This window comes from Tamandua tetradactyla, chromosome 2 (assembly GCF_023851605.1).
Source record: "Tamandua tetradactyla isolate mTamTet1 chromosome 2, mTamTet1.pri, whole genome shotgun sequence".
Classification (NCBI taxonomy): Eukaryota; Metazoa; Chordata; class Mammalia; order Pilosa; family Myrmecophagidae; genus Tamandua; species Tamandua tetradactyla.
The window spans coordinates 46,974,609-46,987,291 of record NC_135328.1 but is presented as its reverse complement, the minus strand read 5'-3'; the positions used below and the strand labels follow the sequence as shown (position 1 = coordinate 46,987,291).

The 12,683-nt window shown below is 50.8% G+C and overlaps 2 protein-coding genes across 6 annotated transcripts; one reads left to right on the top strand and one right to left on the bottom strand.

The window, feature by feature from the left end:
- Nucleotides 1-2,186: 2,186 nt before the first annotated feature.
- Nucleotides 2,187-6,538, top strand: RPL35 (ribosomal protein L35). Its single transcript, XM_077144782.1, has 4 exons — nt 2,187-2,445; nt 2,870-3,006; nt 5,558-5,639; nt 6,355-6,538. The coding sequence occupies exons 1-4, from the start codon at nt 2,443-2,445 to the stop codon at nt 6,502-6,504; spliced, it is 372 nt and encodes a 123-aa protein (XP_077000897.1). The 5' UTR covers nt 2,187-2,442; the 3' UTR covers nt 6,505-6,538.
- WDR38 (WD repeat domain 38) lies at nt 3,787-10,793 on the bottom strand. Of its 5 annotated transcripts, none has more exons than XM_077144739.1 (9): nt 10,344-10,458; nt 9,765-9,885; nt 8,923-9,039; nt 8,752-8,849; nt 8,190-8,270; nt 7,732-7,866; nt 7,449-7,598; nt 7,047-7,094; nt 3,789-6,964 (listed from the first exon to the last, which is right to left on the bottom strand). In XM_077144739.1, exons 2-9 carry the CDS (start codon nt 9,850-9,852, stop codon nt 6,884-6,886), a joined length of 798 nt encoding a protein of 265 aa, XP_077000854.1. In that variant the 5' UTR covers nt 9,853-9,885; nt 10,344-10,458; the 3' UTR covers nt 3,789-6,883. The 5 variants fall into 5 exon arrangements, with proteins under 5 accessions (XP_077000866.1, XP_077000854.1, XP_077000859.1 ...); XM_077144744.1 differs by lacking the exon at nt 10,344-10,458 and adding an exon at nt 9,984-10,102; XM_077144738.1 differs by lacking the exon at nt 10,344-10,458 and adding an exon at nt 10,478-10,793 and having other exon boundaries at nt 3,791-6,964.
- Nucleotides 10,794-12,683: the final 1,890 nt, after the last annotated feature.

Here is a 12,683-nt window from a genome sequence, read left to right as displayed (position 1 = left end):
GCAACATGGGATATAACTCCTCAGTGTAGGACATGGCCCTGGCATTGTGAGATTGACAATGCCTTTTTGACCAAAACGGGGAAAAGAAATGTAACAAAATAAGGTTACAGTGGCTAAGAGATTTCAAATAGAGTGCAGGCTATTCTGGGGGTTACTGTAATGCAAGGTTCAGCTAGAGGCTGCAAATTGCCAAGGTATGCAAGGCCCAACCAACAGTATTCCTGAAAACCCTAGAGAATACCCAGGGATCCATCTGAGACTCTGATCGTTTCACACACTAAGTTTATTTTTCAGAAACCTAAAACTTTCAGATTGTTCCCATGCCAGAGAAGTCCTAAAACCCAGAAGTACCAGTCTCTCCAAGAACGTTAATCAGTTGCATCCCCCATTCCATAATATCAACACCCCTTCTCAACATGAAGAAGTTCGAATGGTCATGGCCCAAATATCCCTAAAGTTTGGGAGAAGGATCAAATGAAAGAGAAGAGTTGTAAAAGAGAAGATAGGATTTAACAAATGAGTATGACTACCTAGTCATTATACTAAAATTTCTTTTTAGTCTCCAGTGTATTAGAGCAGCTAGAAGGAAATACCTGAAATTATGGAACTGTAACCCATACCATACTTTGAAGTGTGTCTATAAGTATTTGTTAAAATGTATCTTGAAAGCTAGAAGGAAATACCTGAAATTGTGGAACTGTAACCCATACTATACTTTGAAGTTTGTTCTATAACTATTTGTTAAAAGGTATCTTGAAATCTCTTTCTTTAATGCATATATGGTATATTTCACAATGAAAAAATGCTTTAAAAAATAAAATAAAACACATATGGGAGAGATGGCCAAAGTAGGGAGGCAATTTAGGAGGTTACCACAGTGTCCACATAACAGGCATGGTAGATCAGGTTAGAACAGGCCTATGAGGGTGGTGGGAAGGGGGTGAGATGTATTCTGAAGGTAGTGCCAGCAGAATTTGCTGATGGTTTGAATGTGGTTTTAGAGAAACAGGAATCACAGATGACCTCAAACCTAGAAAAGGTATACACAGCCAATAGCCGTAGTGGAGTATGAGCGTTTGGAAAGTATGACAGCAAAGCCCCTGTGCACCATTAGACTTTGATTTAAGATTAATCCATGCCAAGATTGTCCTGTCTGACCTCTCTTCCCTATTTCCTTCCACTTTCTGGAAGCTTGCCTAGGTGCTGTGGTCTGAGGTAAGGCTCATTCATTCATTCTATCCAACATTATCCAAGTACTGTGCCTAAAGACTAAAAATGCCAAATAGGTGTTAATCATGGTTCTTCCACCAGGGAACTTCCAGGTTGAATGTGGAGACAGGCACATAAACACATCATCTCAGTATAAGCTAAAGGGAGTATGAGCAGAGGAGGTTGCTATCCAGACCAGAAAAGGGAAGGCTCCTTGGAGGAGCCTGATAGCAACAGGGAGGCCTCAACCAAACCTCTGAAAGATCTGTGTCTTTGTTAGAGCACCGGAGCGACAGTGGAGCACTGACTGATGCTTACTGGGTGGGGTAGCAATGGAACTTCCCAGGCAGGAGGCCTGAGGTTCTTCCCTATTTTGTAAATACTTTATAAGTTCCAGGGCCCAAATCAAGTTGTCCGTTGGCCTGGAAACATTAATACTAATGATATACATACATATGTATACGAATCCCCCATTACGCACACAATACCGATATTCTGAGCGATCATTATGCATCAGGCCCTTGTGTTTAAGAACTTTGCACGTATCATCTCTAATCCTCATAAACAACCCATTTCACAGGTGAGAAAACTGAGACTCCAAGAGAGAGGAAGGGACATGCATAGGGTCGCTGCCAGTATCTGGCAACAAGAGCAAGTATTTCAAACTTGGTTGTTTTGTTTCTTTTTTTTTAACCATGAATGTTCTTTCACCGCCGCATGCAGCCTCCATTAGAACGTTTATGCAGTTGGAATACATTGTAGCTGTCTGACCCGCCCCTGCCCTCCCACCTCGCGGTCCAAAGCAGGGGAGGAATGAGGAAGCCATCTTTGAAAACCCTCACCCCTCATCCTTCTGCAGCCCCAAACCGCCGGCGCCTCGCTCACAGCAGCACGGACCCAACGACCTGAAAAAGTTTACCGAATGACTGAATAGACAAATTCGAGTCGGTGCTATGCCATTTCCAGTAAACCACCCCGCACCCTAAACTTCCGTTTTCCCAACTGCGCGGCTCAAGGAATAAGGCCGACTTCTTTGGCCTCTCAAGCCTGATCGGAGGAAAATGGGGAACGGAACGGAAGGAGAGGAAGGGGCGGGACCGGGGCTCCCCCCACGCGACATCATTGGCCGCGCCGCTGCCACCCGGCAGTAGTTGTAGAGGTCGCCCACGCCCCTCCCTCTTTCTCTCCCGGCGAGCGGCAGCGGCGGCGGCGGCGGCGGCGGCGTCTGCAGCGATGGTGAGGGCTTGGCCATCGGGCGCCATCCGCACGTCCTGAGGCTCCGGGGCTGAAGTGGCGGGTGGGGGCTGAGCCCCGGGATCCCCTCTGCTGGCTGGGCCTGTGGGGCGCCGCGCGGAGCTGCCCAGTATCGCCACCAGCCGGCCTCCCGTTTTCTCCCCCTGCGGGACGGAATCCGAGAGAGAAGCACACGCGCGCTCACCTGGGCTTCAGCCTTCTCGTCAGCCGAATGGGGGTAGCGGCTCGGCCTTGTATCAGGCTTGGCGGCACGGGGACGCCGAGTTTCGACAGGCCCCCGGCGCGCTCTGGCGGAGTCGCGCGCCCTCTTGGGACTGTTCCCGCTGTGGTGGAAGGGAAGGAATGGCTCGTAGGTAAGACTTCCCCGCGGGACATCTGACCCCACACGTCCGTTTCTCGTGCGTAGGCCAAGATCAAGGCTCGGGATCTTCGCGGCAAGAAGAAGGAGGAGCTGCTGAAACAGTTGGACGACCTGAAGGTGGAGCTGTCCCAGCTGCGCGTCGCCAAGGTGACAGGCGGCGCGGCGTCCAAGCTCTCCAAGATGTAAGTTATCTCGCGAACGGACCTTTGCCCTCTGGGGATGGGGACCCCATGTGCTTCGGGACGGACCATTTGTGGGTTTTCGAAGTTGTTCTGGAAAGGTGTCCAGTAAGTGGATCTGTGGGCCTGAATGCCATGCCCTGTCGAGCGGGCCTTGCCAAGCGACTTTGCTCACCCAGCGGCGTGAGCCTTCCAGCTTAGCTGTATGTGCTTTTCGGTTTACTTGCCCTTGACAGTGCCGCTCCTTTTGCCTGAAGTACACTTGTTCAGCTTCTCTGACTGGATAAAGAGCTGGGTATTCCTCTGAAGACTCTTGAAGACTGCCTCCAAAAGCCTAATGGGGCTCTTTGTTTTCACCTCTCACCAGCTTTTGATTTTCCCCCTACTTTGTTGACTGAATGTCTTGGACCTCTTTAGTTGTATGGTAGCTTTTGATTTGCATAGATAAGAATCATAGACGGAGGGATTTGGTCTGTCTCTGGTTCTACCTGCCACATCCCACCTGATGCCTGTTGGGTGAACTCTTAAGAGTCTTTTTTCTCTTTTTAAAAAATGCCTCTTCCCTGAATGTGAGAATGATAGGAGGAGGAGGGCTGGGGGCACAAATGAAATCAGAAGGAAAGATAGACAATAAAGACTGAGATGGTATAATCTAGGAATGCCTAGAGTGTATAATAGTAGAGACTAAATGTACAAATTTGAAAATGTTTTTGCATGAGGAAAAACAAAGGAATGACAATACTGCAGGGTGTTGAAAAAATATGGTAATTAATATTTTGAAACTTCAACTTACTGTGAGACTAAAGCAAAAAATGTTTATTTGGTTCAAAATTTATATTTTGACTAGTGCATTTCATAATATAACTTATGTGGACAGCTTAATTGAACATCATAAGTACATAGAACCTTGAGTAGGGCATGAGATTTTGTAGGTTTGTCCAGAGTGATTTGAACAGTGAACAAAAAAGTATTTGCAAACCCCCCTTGGGAAATGGTGAAAAGGGGGGAAAACTCAACTTCCCCAAGTTCTTGTTATTCTCACAAGCAGTGGGGAAAACCAAAGCAATAGGCGGAGCCCACAATCTGGGGGTCTGTTCATATGAAACTTAATCCCACAAAGGATAGGCTAAGCCTACTTAAAATTAGGTCTAAGAGTCACCCCAAGGAGAACCTCTTTTGTTGCTCAGATGTGGCCTCTCAGCCAACATGACAAGCAAAGTCACCACCCTCCCCCTGTCTACATGGGACATGACTCCGGGGTGTGGATCCTCCTGGCAGTGTGGGACAGAAATCCTAAAATGAGCTGGGACTCAGCACCAAGGGACTGAGAAAACCCTCTCCACCGAAAGGGGAAAGAGAGAAATGAGACAAAATAAAGTGTCAATGGCTGAGAGATTCCAAACAGAGTCAAAAGGTTATCCTGGAGGTTATTCTTATGCGTTATATAGACATCACCTTTTTAGTTAAGGTGTAATGGAGAGGCTGGAGGGAAGTGCCTGAAAATGTAGAGTTGTGTTTCAGTAGCCATGTTTCTTGAAGATGATTGTATAATGATATAGCTTTCACAATGTGTCTGTGATTGTGAAAACCTTGTGTCTAATGCTCCTTTTATCTACATTATGAATAGATGAGTACGACATATGGGTTAAAAAGAAATGAATAATAGGGGGAACAAATGTTAAAATAAATTTAGTAGTTTGAAATGCTAGTGATCAATGAAAGGGAGGGGTAAGGGGTATGGTATGTTATGAATTTTTTTCTTTTTGTTTCTTTTTTTTGAATTGATGCAAATGTTCTAAGAAATGATCATGATGATGAATATACAACTATGTGATGATAAAAAAAAATGCCTCTTCCCCCTACAACCTTACAGCAGTGAGGGTGGGGGATTGAATGAATTTGGGAACACATGGACAATTTTGCATGCTGAATTCTCAGACCATATTTACAAACCATCTACTTGGTATCTCGCCCCGAACTCCCCAAGATACCTCATGCTCAGCATGAGTACAGATTAACTTCTCCCCAGCCTATTCATTGTTTCAGTCCCATTATCCAACTGCTCCCTCCCAAGTGGTTCCTCTTGTGATTCTTTAAACTGAGCTGGGTTTGAAAGTTTTTCCTGATCTGCTCCCACTTCTCCTGCCTATAGCTCCCTTTTAAGCCCCCTCTGCTTCAACCTCAGTGAACACTTAACAGTTCCTCAAAAGGATTGGGCTTTCCAGCCCCTTCCTTGCTTTTTTTCCTGGGAAGGCACCAGGAATCAAACCCAGGTCTCCTCCATGGCAGGCAAGAACTCTGCTTGCTGAGCCACCGTGACCCCCCCCTTCATTTTTTATGCCCACTTCTGGAGTACCCACCTCTTCACACCTCCACATTCTCTCCTCCAACCCTAGAAAGCATTTCTTCTGGCTTAGGCACCTCCTTGGTGAATATGCATGGGCTGGTGGGGAATGCTGCTGCTACCGTGTGGTGTCAATGACAAATCCTGAACAATCTGCTTTTAGAAGTGCTGTGTGTCTTCTGCATCTTCACTGATGTCTCTGTTTTGTAGCCGGGTTGTCCGCAAGTCCATTGCCCGTGTTCTTACCGTCATTAACCAGACTCAGAAAGAGAACCTCAGGAAATTCTACAAGGTAAGTCTAAGGCTTGGGTGGTTATGTACTGGGACCAAAATCTCAGCCCTCCCTGACCAGAGTGTACATCCTTGGGGTTGCAAATAAATGTCCAGAAATTAACAGTGTAGTGGGAGTCTGGCTGGAGACCTGGGTTACGGTGACCTTGAAACCTTCCTTGATCTTTTCCCTCTCCCCCTTGTACTGGTGGGCTACTTGTTACCTGTTGAGATTTCCCCCACTTGACTAGGACCTCCTTGAGCAGTTGCTGAGTCTGATTCATCACTATACTAGTATCTAGCACTAGTCTTATCCTCAAGAGGGTCCAGGGGACCTTTGCAGAACACATGAAAGGCCAGTGAGAGCTGCCTTAAAATAGAATCCTTCACTGGGAACTAAGGTAGCAATGAGAGTGGAAGAGAGTAGTAGTGTGAACCAGGGATAGAAATTCTGTAGTGGGAGGGGCCTCCAGGCAGGAAAAGGAGCAGAGCCTTTGTCCTTCACAGCAGGATAGCCTTAGTCAAGCCATATCTTCTGTATGTCCTGCAACTTCACATTTGTCATGTCTACAAATAACCTTTCTTGGCATGCTTTTCCTGACATCTAGCACCTTCCTCGGTCGCTTCATAGTTTGCTCCCCAGCCCTTCAATCCAGACCTCTCTCAGGCTTCCATAGCTACTGCAGTAGCTCCTAAACCCTGATCCTCAGGCTCATCCTGCTTTCTCCTCAACTCAGGGCAAGAAGTATAAGCCCCTGGATCTGCGGCCCAAGAAAACACGTGCCATGCGCCGTAGGCTCAATAAGCACGAGGAGAACCTGAAGACAAAAAAACAGCAGCGGAAGGAGCGGTTGTACCCACTTCGAAAGTATGCAGTCAAGGCCTGAGGATCAAGGTGTCAATAAAACACAAACTGGCTGACGTGTTGCTTTGTGTTTGACGGTATTTGTACTGATCAGATTGGAGAGATTGGGGGGGGCTGAAGCTGGTATGGTCCTGGTTATGTCACTAGGCGTCTGATGGATACCAGCAAACCTGCCTGCAGCTTTGGTTTAGGTCCAAGGGTCCTTGCTGCAGGGGTCTGCTGGATGCTCTGTTATAGTCAGCTTGAATCAGTGGCATGGAAGTGCCGTGCCTGTTTTTCTGTTGCCCTGGAAAGGGGCATGAGTGAATCTTGGCCATTCATCATGTTGAACCATTCTTATGTTCGAGAGGCCACCTGTCAGCATCTGGCTCTGGATAATTTGATCATGAAGTAGACATGCCTCAAGCCTGGTCAGAAGCTCCAGACACTAAGAGTTTCCCATCTGGGGTGAAGGCACAGGTGTGGGCCACATCCAGGATACCCTGCCAAAGGCACAGCACTAGGTTCTGGAAAGACCAGCCTCCACAGGGGAACTTCCACTGCAGCCTCGGGTGTGGGCCTTACCTTCAGGGTCTCAATGCACCTTCCTGTGTTGCAGTCCCACACTTTGACCTGGAAATAAAAATTGAAATAAGAGTAGGGAAGCTTATCAGGCAAGTCTGGCATCTTTGAAAACCCCTAAGGGTGAATCACAACCAACATCTCAGCCTCTTGGTCTGGGGGTGAGTGTATAAAATGTCCTGCACAATACCTGACACATGCAGTATGAGGCAGTTTCCTTTTATAAGCCATTTATACCAGTACAAACTTTTAGTACTAGGCATTAGAGGAAGATGGTACCCAGGGCAAGCGGGATATAGAGATTGCTGGTAGAGGAAGAGCTAGCAGTGGAGTCAGGAGAGACTTGCTGGGGTAGGGGTTTGCCAGGAGGAGAGACCTGGGTTTGGGGCTGGTAGGGTTGGTTACCATGCAGGAGTAGCCAGCACTGGCCAGCCACAGCTCATCAGGAGAAAAAGCTATGCTCTTCACCCAGGTCACATGGCCCTCAAGCTGGACAAGCAGGCTGCCTGTCTGAGGCTTCCAGATGTGGATGGTCTTGTCCCAGGAGCCGGATGCCTGGATAGCGGACAGCACTGAGTCCATTGGTGTGGGGCCTACATGTTCACTGTATCCCAAAATGGCCCTTGACCTTCCAAGCAATTTGCACCCAGCAGGCGTCCAGCCTGGAGCCCAGGGCAACCCAGCTTACCAGAAGGCCAGATGCTGAATAGCACACACAGCTGATGTTGCCCCTGTGGCCCTCTAGCTTCTGGTGGAAGACTGCTGCTGGGGGGCCTGAACGCAGGTCCCAGATGCGCACAGTGGAGTCCCAGGAGCCAGTGGCCTGCAGGCAGTGGCCAAGAGCTTGGACAGGCTGATCCCTGCCCACCCTCCTAGTGCCTGAGCTGGATTAGCGTTTCTGGCATGAAGGCACCCCCTTGGCCTAATGCCAGGCTCTGCAAGAAAGCACGTATCAGCTCAGCTGAATGCTAAACGCTGAATCCCAGCAATACAGATGAGGAAATAGGCTTGGAAGAGCAAAGTCATTCATTTAAATTTCAGGAGCCCGTTCCCTTTTCACTACTCAGCAAAGAATGGGAACATGGGTATGGAGCTTCAGGTACCCACCCTCTCAAGTGGGTCCCAGGCAGGGGTGTTAGGACTCACCAGGCAGTCTGCACTCGGTGAGAAGTCGCTGCTCTGGATGGAGTCATGGTGTCCGACTAACAGGCGCAGCATCTGGCCTGACTGGAGGAAAAAGGCCTGAGCTGCAGGGAGGCAGTAGGTGCCACACCCCAAGACCTGGGCCTGTAGACTGGCACAACAGGAAGGCAGCCCAGAAACCTTTGGGTTCCAGGTTCTACGCCTCGGAGATGAGTCAGATCCAGACCCTCCTTGAGGAACTTCCAGGCTAATGTAATACACAACACAAAATCTGGGGAGGTTCATGGGTCTTTAAGATAAGGAGAGAATCTTACATGCAATGATCTTGAGGCAAGAGGGCTGCTATGTGCAGGGAGGCCTGAAGAGCTGGCTGCAGCCAGGTGTGGGGGGCCTTGGATAGCAGTATGGGTGAGGATGATGAGGAATCACAGATGGGTTTGTGCCAGGAGAGCAAGGCTGTGTGGGAATCACTTCTCAAGTCAGTGTGCAGTGTGCACACCTCCAGATCCCAGGCCCCGCTCTGGCTATCCCTTTAGGCCTGGTCGGGTCCTGCCCTTCCACATACCTGTACCTCCCAAAGCATCACCCGTTTGTCCCAACCACCCGAGGCCAGTTGCCTTGAGTCAGGGCTGAAGCTGACCGTCTCCACACTCCGTTGATGACCTGCAGGACACAGCAAAGTCAAAAGGGAAACCAGCCTGGCTGTTTGGCTCCCAGTCCCACCCTGCCCACTCACCCTTCAGGACCCGCAGACACTTGGCTCCTGCTACATCCCACAAACGGATGGTGCAGTCATGGGAGGTGCTGGCAAAGAGGCGGCCATCAGGAGAGAAGCGACAGAACTTCACGGGGCCTGGGGCAAGTGGCCATGGTCAGGGAACAAGGCATTGCCCTCCACCCCCCAGCCCCAGAGTCCAATCCCTGCTAATTTCTCCAGCTTCATGGCCTACCTCCCCTCACCCGCTTCCATCTTTCTCCAGTCATCCAAGTGCCTGGACCTCCATGCCTTTATCTGGGCTGGACCCTCACCCAACTCCAACTTGATTTGCCCATGTGGAAAATCAATACTTAAATCAAATGCAGTCACCTCCCAGAAAATTTCCTTGATGGTCCAACCTAAGTTCATTGCCTCCTTTGAGCTCCCACAGCTCCTGGACTTTCCCCATTATAGCATTAATCAGGCTGTTCTGGAATGGCCTGATTGTTTTTGTCTCTCTGATAGTAATTATAATAGTTACATTTACCAAGTCATTACTTGGTGCCAGACACTTAACTTGCGTTATCTCACACTATAGGGTTAGCTACTGTTATACCCATTCTATAGAAGAGGAAATAGAGGCTCACAAAGGTGACATGACTTAACCAAGGTGACACAGTAAAAAAAGTGGGAGGTCTGAGTCCAGGTCTGTTAGATTCAGAAGTCCTAGTCCCCATGGGCCAGGTCCTATCTCCTTGCCTTCCTACCCAGGCTACCTTGCACTGACGCCCAGCTCAAACGTTGGAGGTCATTGTGATGGGCTCTGCAGAATGCCAAAACCCATGGGCCTATGTCTCCCATACAGGCTGTGGAAGCCCCACCTGTGTGGCCACCCAGACGCCATAGCTGCTGCCCACTCTGAGTCTCCCAGCCATACAGGTAGCCATCATCTGAGGCTGTGAGCAGCATCTGGCCATTGGGGGAGAAGGCACAGGAGTTGACCTGGAAGCAAAACACAAAAGTAGTTCCTATCTTGGGGTGGGAAATAACCGACTCCTTTACCCCAGGCTCCTGGGCCAGCCCTAAGCAGCCCAAGGAACCTGGAGCTTGGACGTCAGGCTTCACTCTAGAATCAGAGCCCAGAACCCAGGTTCCACTCTGGACTGAGAGCCAGGAGCTTGGAGCCCTGTCTAAAACCTGAGCCTGAAACCCAGAGCCCAGAGCCCATTTAGAGCTGAAGCCCAGAACTGGAAGTGAAGTCCAAAATGTACTGTAAGCCTTCAGAATCCGCTGTAAAGCCCAAAATCCAGAGAACTCTGGAATCAGCCAGGAGCTCAGAGCCCTCACTGGGACCAGACTCCATAGCCTGGGGCCCTTTCTAGAACCAGAGCCTAGAACCTAGAGTCCTTTGTGGAGCGGGAGCCCAGACTCAGGAGTGTAGAGCCTCCGTTGAGCATTACTCAGTAAGCAATGTCCATTCTAGACTCAGGATCCAGAGTCAGAGCTCAGAGAACACTCTGGGTCCTCCACCGCACAGAACCAGAAGACATTCTAGACCCAAGGCCAGGAGCCTAGAGTCTGGGCTGGGCCTCACCTCCCCGCGATGCCGGCGGAAGAATTTCACTCTACCAACGGCCAGCGTCCTCGGGACCCCGCTGTTCATAGGGCCGCGGTCGCCCGGCCTTAGAGAGGTCCCCCACCGGCGGGCGCTGGTCCGGCCCCGGCGCCCTCCCTCAGGGCAGGATGAAGGGGAAACGAGGTGGGGGGTTGGGGGAAGACTGTGTACAGATCATCTCCATGGTGATCGGGGCGGGACGCGCAGCCGCGGAAGTGTCTCCAAGAAGGACCGAGGACTCGGCCCGGGAGAGACCGCTCCCAGCTCTGGGGAGGTGGGGCCGCAGCAACCGCGTGCAGCTCGCGATCGCAGCCAGCACGACCTTGAGAAGCTTTCTGCGGCGGAACAAGACCTTGCGCGCGGTGGCCGCGAGAGGGCGCTCCAGCCTCACTCACAGCACCTAACCTTTACCACTCTGAATTGCTGCCCAAGGGCCGTCCAATTTGCAAGAGCCGGATTTCCCACCTGCACAGCGGGGAGGCTCATCTGTCCCACAGGACTGCAGGGCTGAGGGCAGCACAAGGCCTGGAACACAGTAGTTGCCCAGGAGGGCTCCCTCCGGAGCCAGGAATCTTTCCCTCCAGGAATTACCTGTCCCGAGGCCCAGGAGTAATCACAGGAGACAAAAACCATCTTGCCGTCCAGGATGTGGGAAGCCAGAGGTGTGTGTAAAGCACAGGACATTAGAAAGTGGGGCCACTATTGTTAACATTCCTGGCAGCACAAGATATGCCATCTGAGGATGAGGAGGGCATGGAGGGAGGCCCTGCCGAACTACTAAGATTCTTATTGGAGAAACCTGGAAGAAAACAGGGCTTACTTTCAGCATGTATTTTACAGATGAGGAGGCTGAGGCCCGAGAGGTGGAGGGACCTCCCCAAGGTCACTCAGTCAGAAATGGAACTAGAGTTTCACCCAGGGCCTGTTTGATCCAACAGCTATATTGGAGCTAGCTGTCATGAATTTTAGAGGCCTCACAGCTGATGGTGAGGCCCCTGACTCCTGGTACATCTAGGAAACTGAGACCCCAGGGGAAGGCAGGAATTGGCCAGTCACCTAGTGTATCCATAGCAGAGCTAAGGCTGAGACCCAGTTCCCCCACAGCCCGGTCGAGGTGGGACAGAGCTCACCCCATCCCTCAGCCTCCATGCATACACTCTTTCCAGCGGATACAGGCTGCTTGGGGACAGGGGAAGGACAGCTGAGCTTCGGGAACTCAAAGGTTCCTAGTGGTGACTCACCCCTCCCCTCCAAGCTCTTTTGCCAAAGACTTCTCACGAGATCCGCAGGGCTCCTGATCTATTTTAGGCCCCAGACAGTCAGGCGGGCAAGGGGGCGACAATGGTGGCTTTGAGGCAGGCCCCACCCCCATCCCAGCTCCCAGAGGGCCTGGGACACCGAGATGGCTCCTCAGGGACAATCTGAGCCTGACCCATAAGGTCCACCCCTCATCCACCCGAGACCTGGTTCTCAGACCTGGTTCCCATGCTCAGCTCCTGATGAATCTGGTTCCCCGGCCCTCTCCAGCCTCTCCCCTTCCATCTACCAAGCACCCACCACCCCATGCCCCAATCTGGGGCACATTCCCCAGCCACCTGGTTGCTTCTGCTCTCCTAGGAGGGTCCAGAGCCACCATCCCCAGCCCAGCCCAGCCTCCCTGAGCTCTCTGGATAAATCTCATCCACCAGGTCCCGTGATCACCAGTTCAGTGAGGTCTGTAATTAGAGCCATGGGCCTTGAATTCCAGGGGCCTCAGGGGCCAGAGCATGTGCCCCCTCTCCTCCTCGCTACCCCCAACCCCGGCTCCTCCTTCTCTGAGCTCCAGCCACACTCATCTGCAGGTCAGGCTGAAACATCACTTCTTCCGGACAGCCTTCCCTCGCCCACCCCAGATGGGGTCAGTACTAAACCACAGGGCTTCTGTTAAACCTGATAGCTCCCACGCCCAGGTGCTACGACCTTGGGCCAGCCTCCCAATTGCCCTCAGTTTCCTTGTCTGTAAAATGGGAGTACTCATTTTATACTCCAACTTGACGTCTGTTCGGGTTATTGTGAGGAGTGGGTGAGATGGTACCAGTCAAGGGCACCTGTGGGCAGATAGAGCTCAGAGAAGGGGGGTGTTCTGGTTTGCTGGCTGCCGGAATGCAACACACCAGAGTTGGATTGGCTTTTTTTTTTTATTATT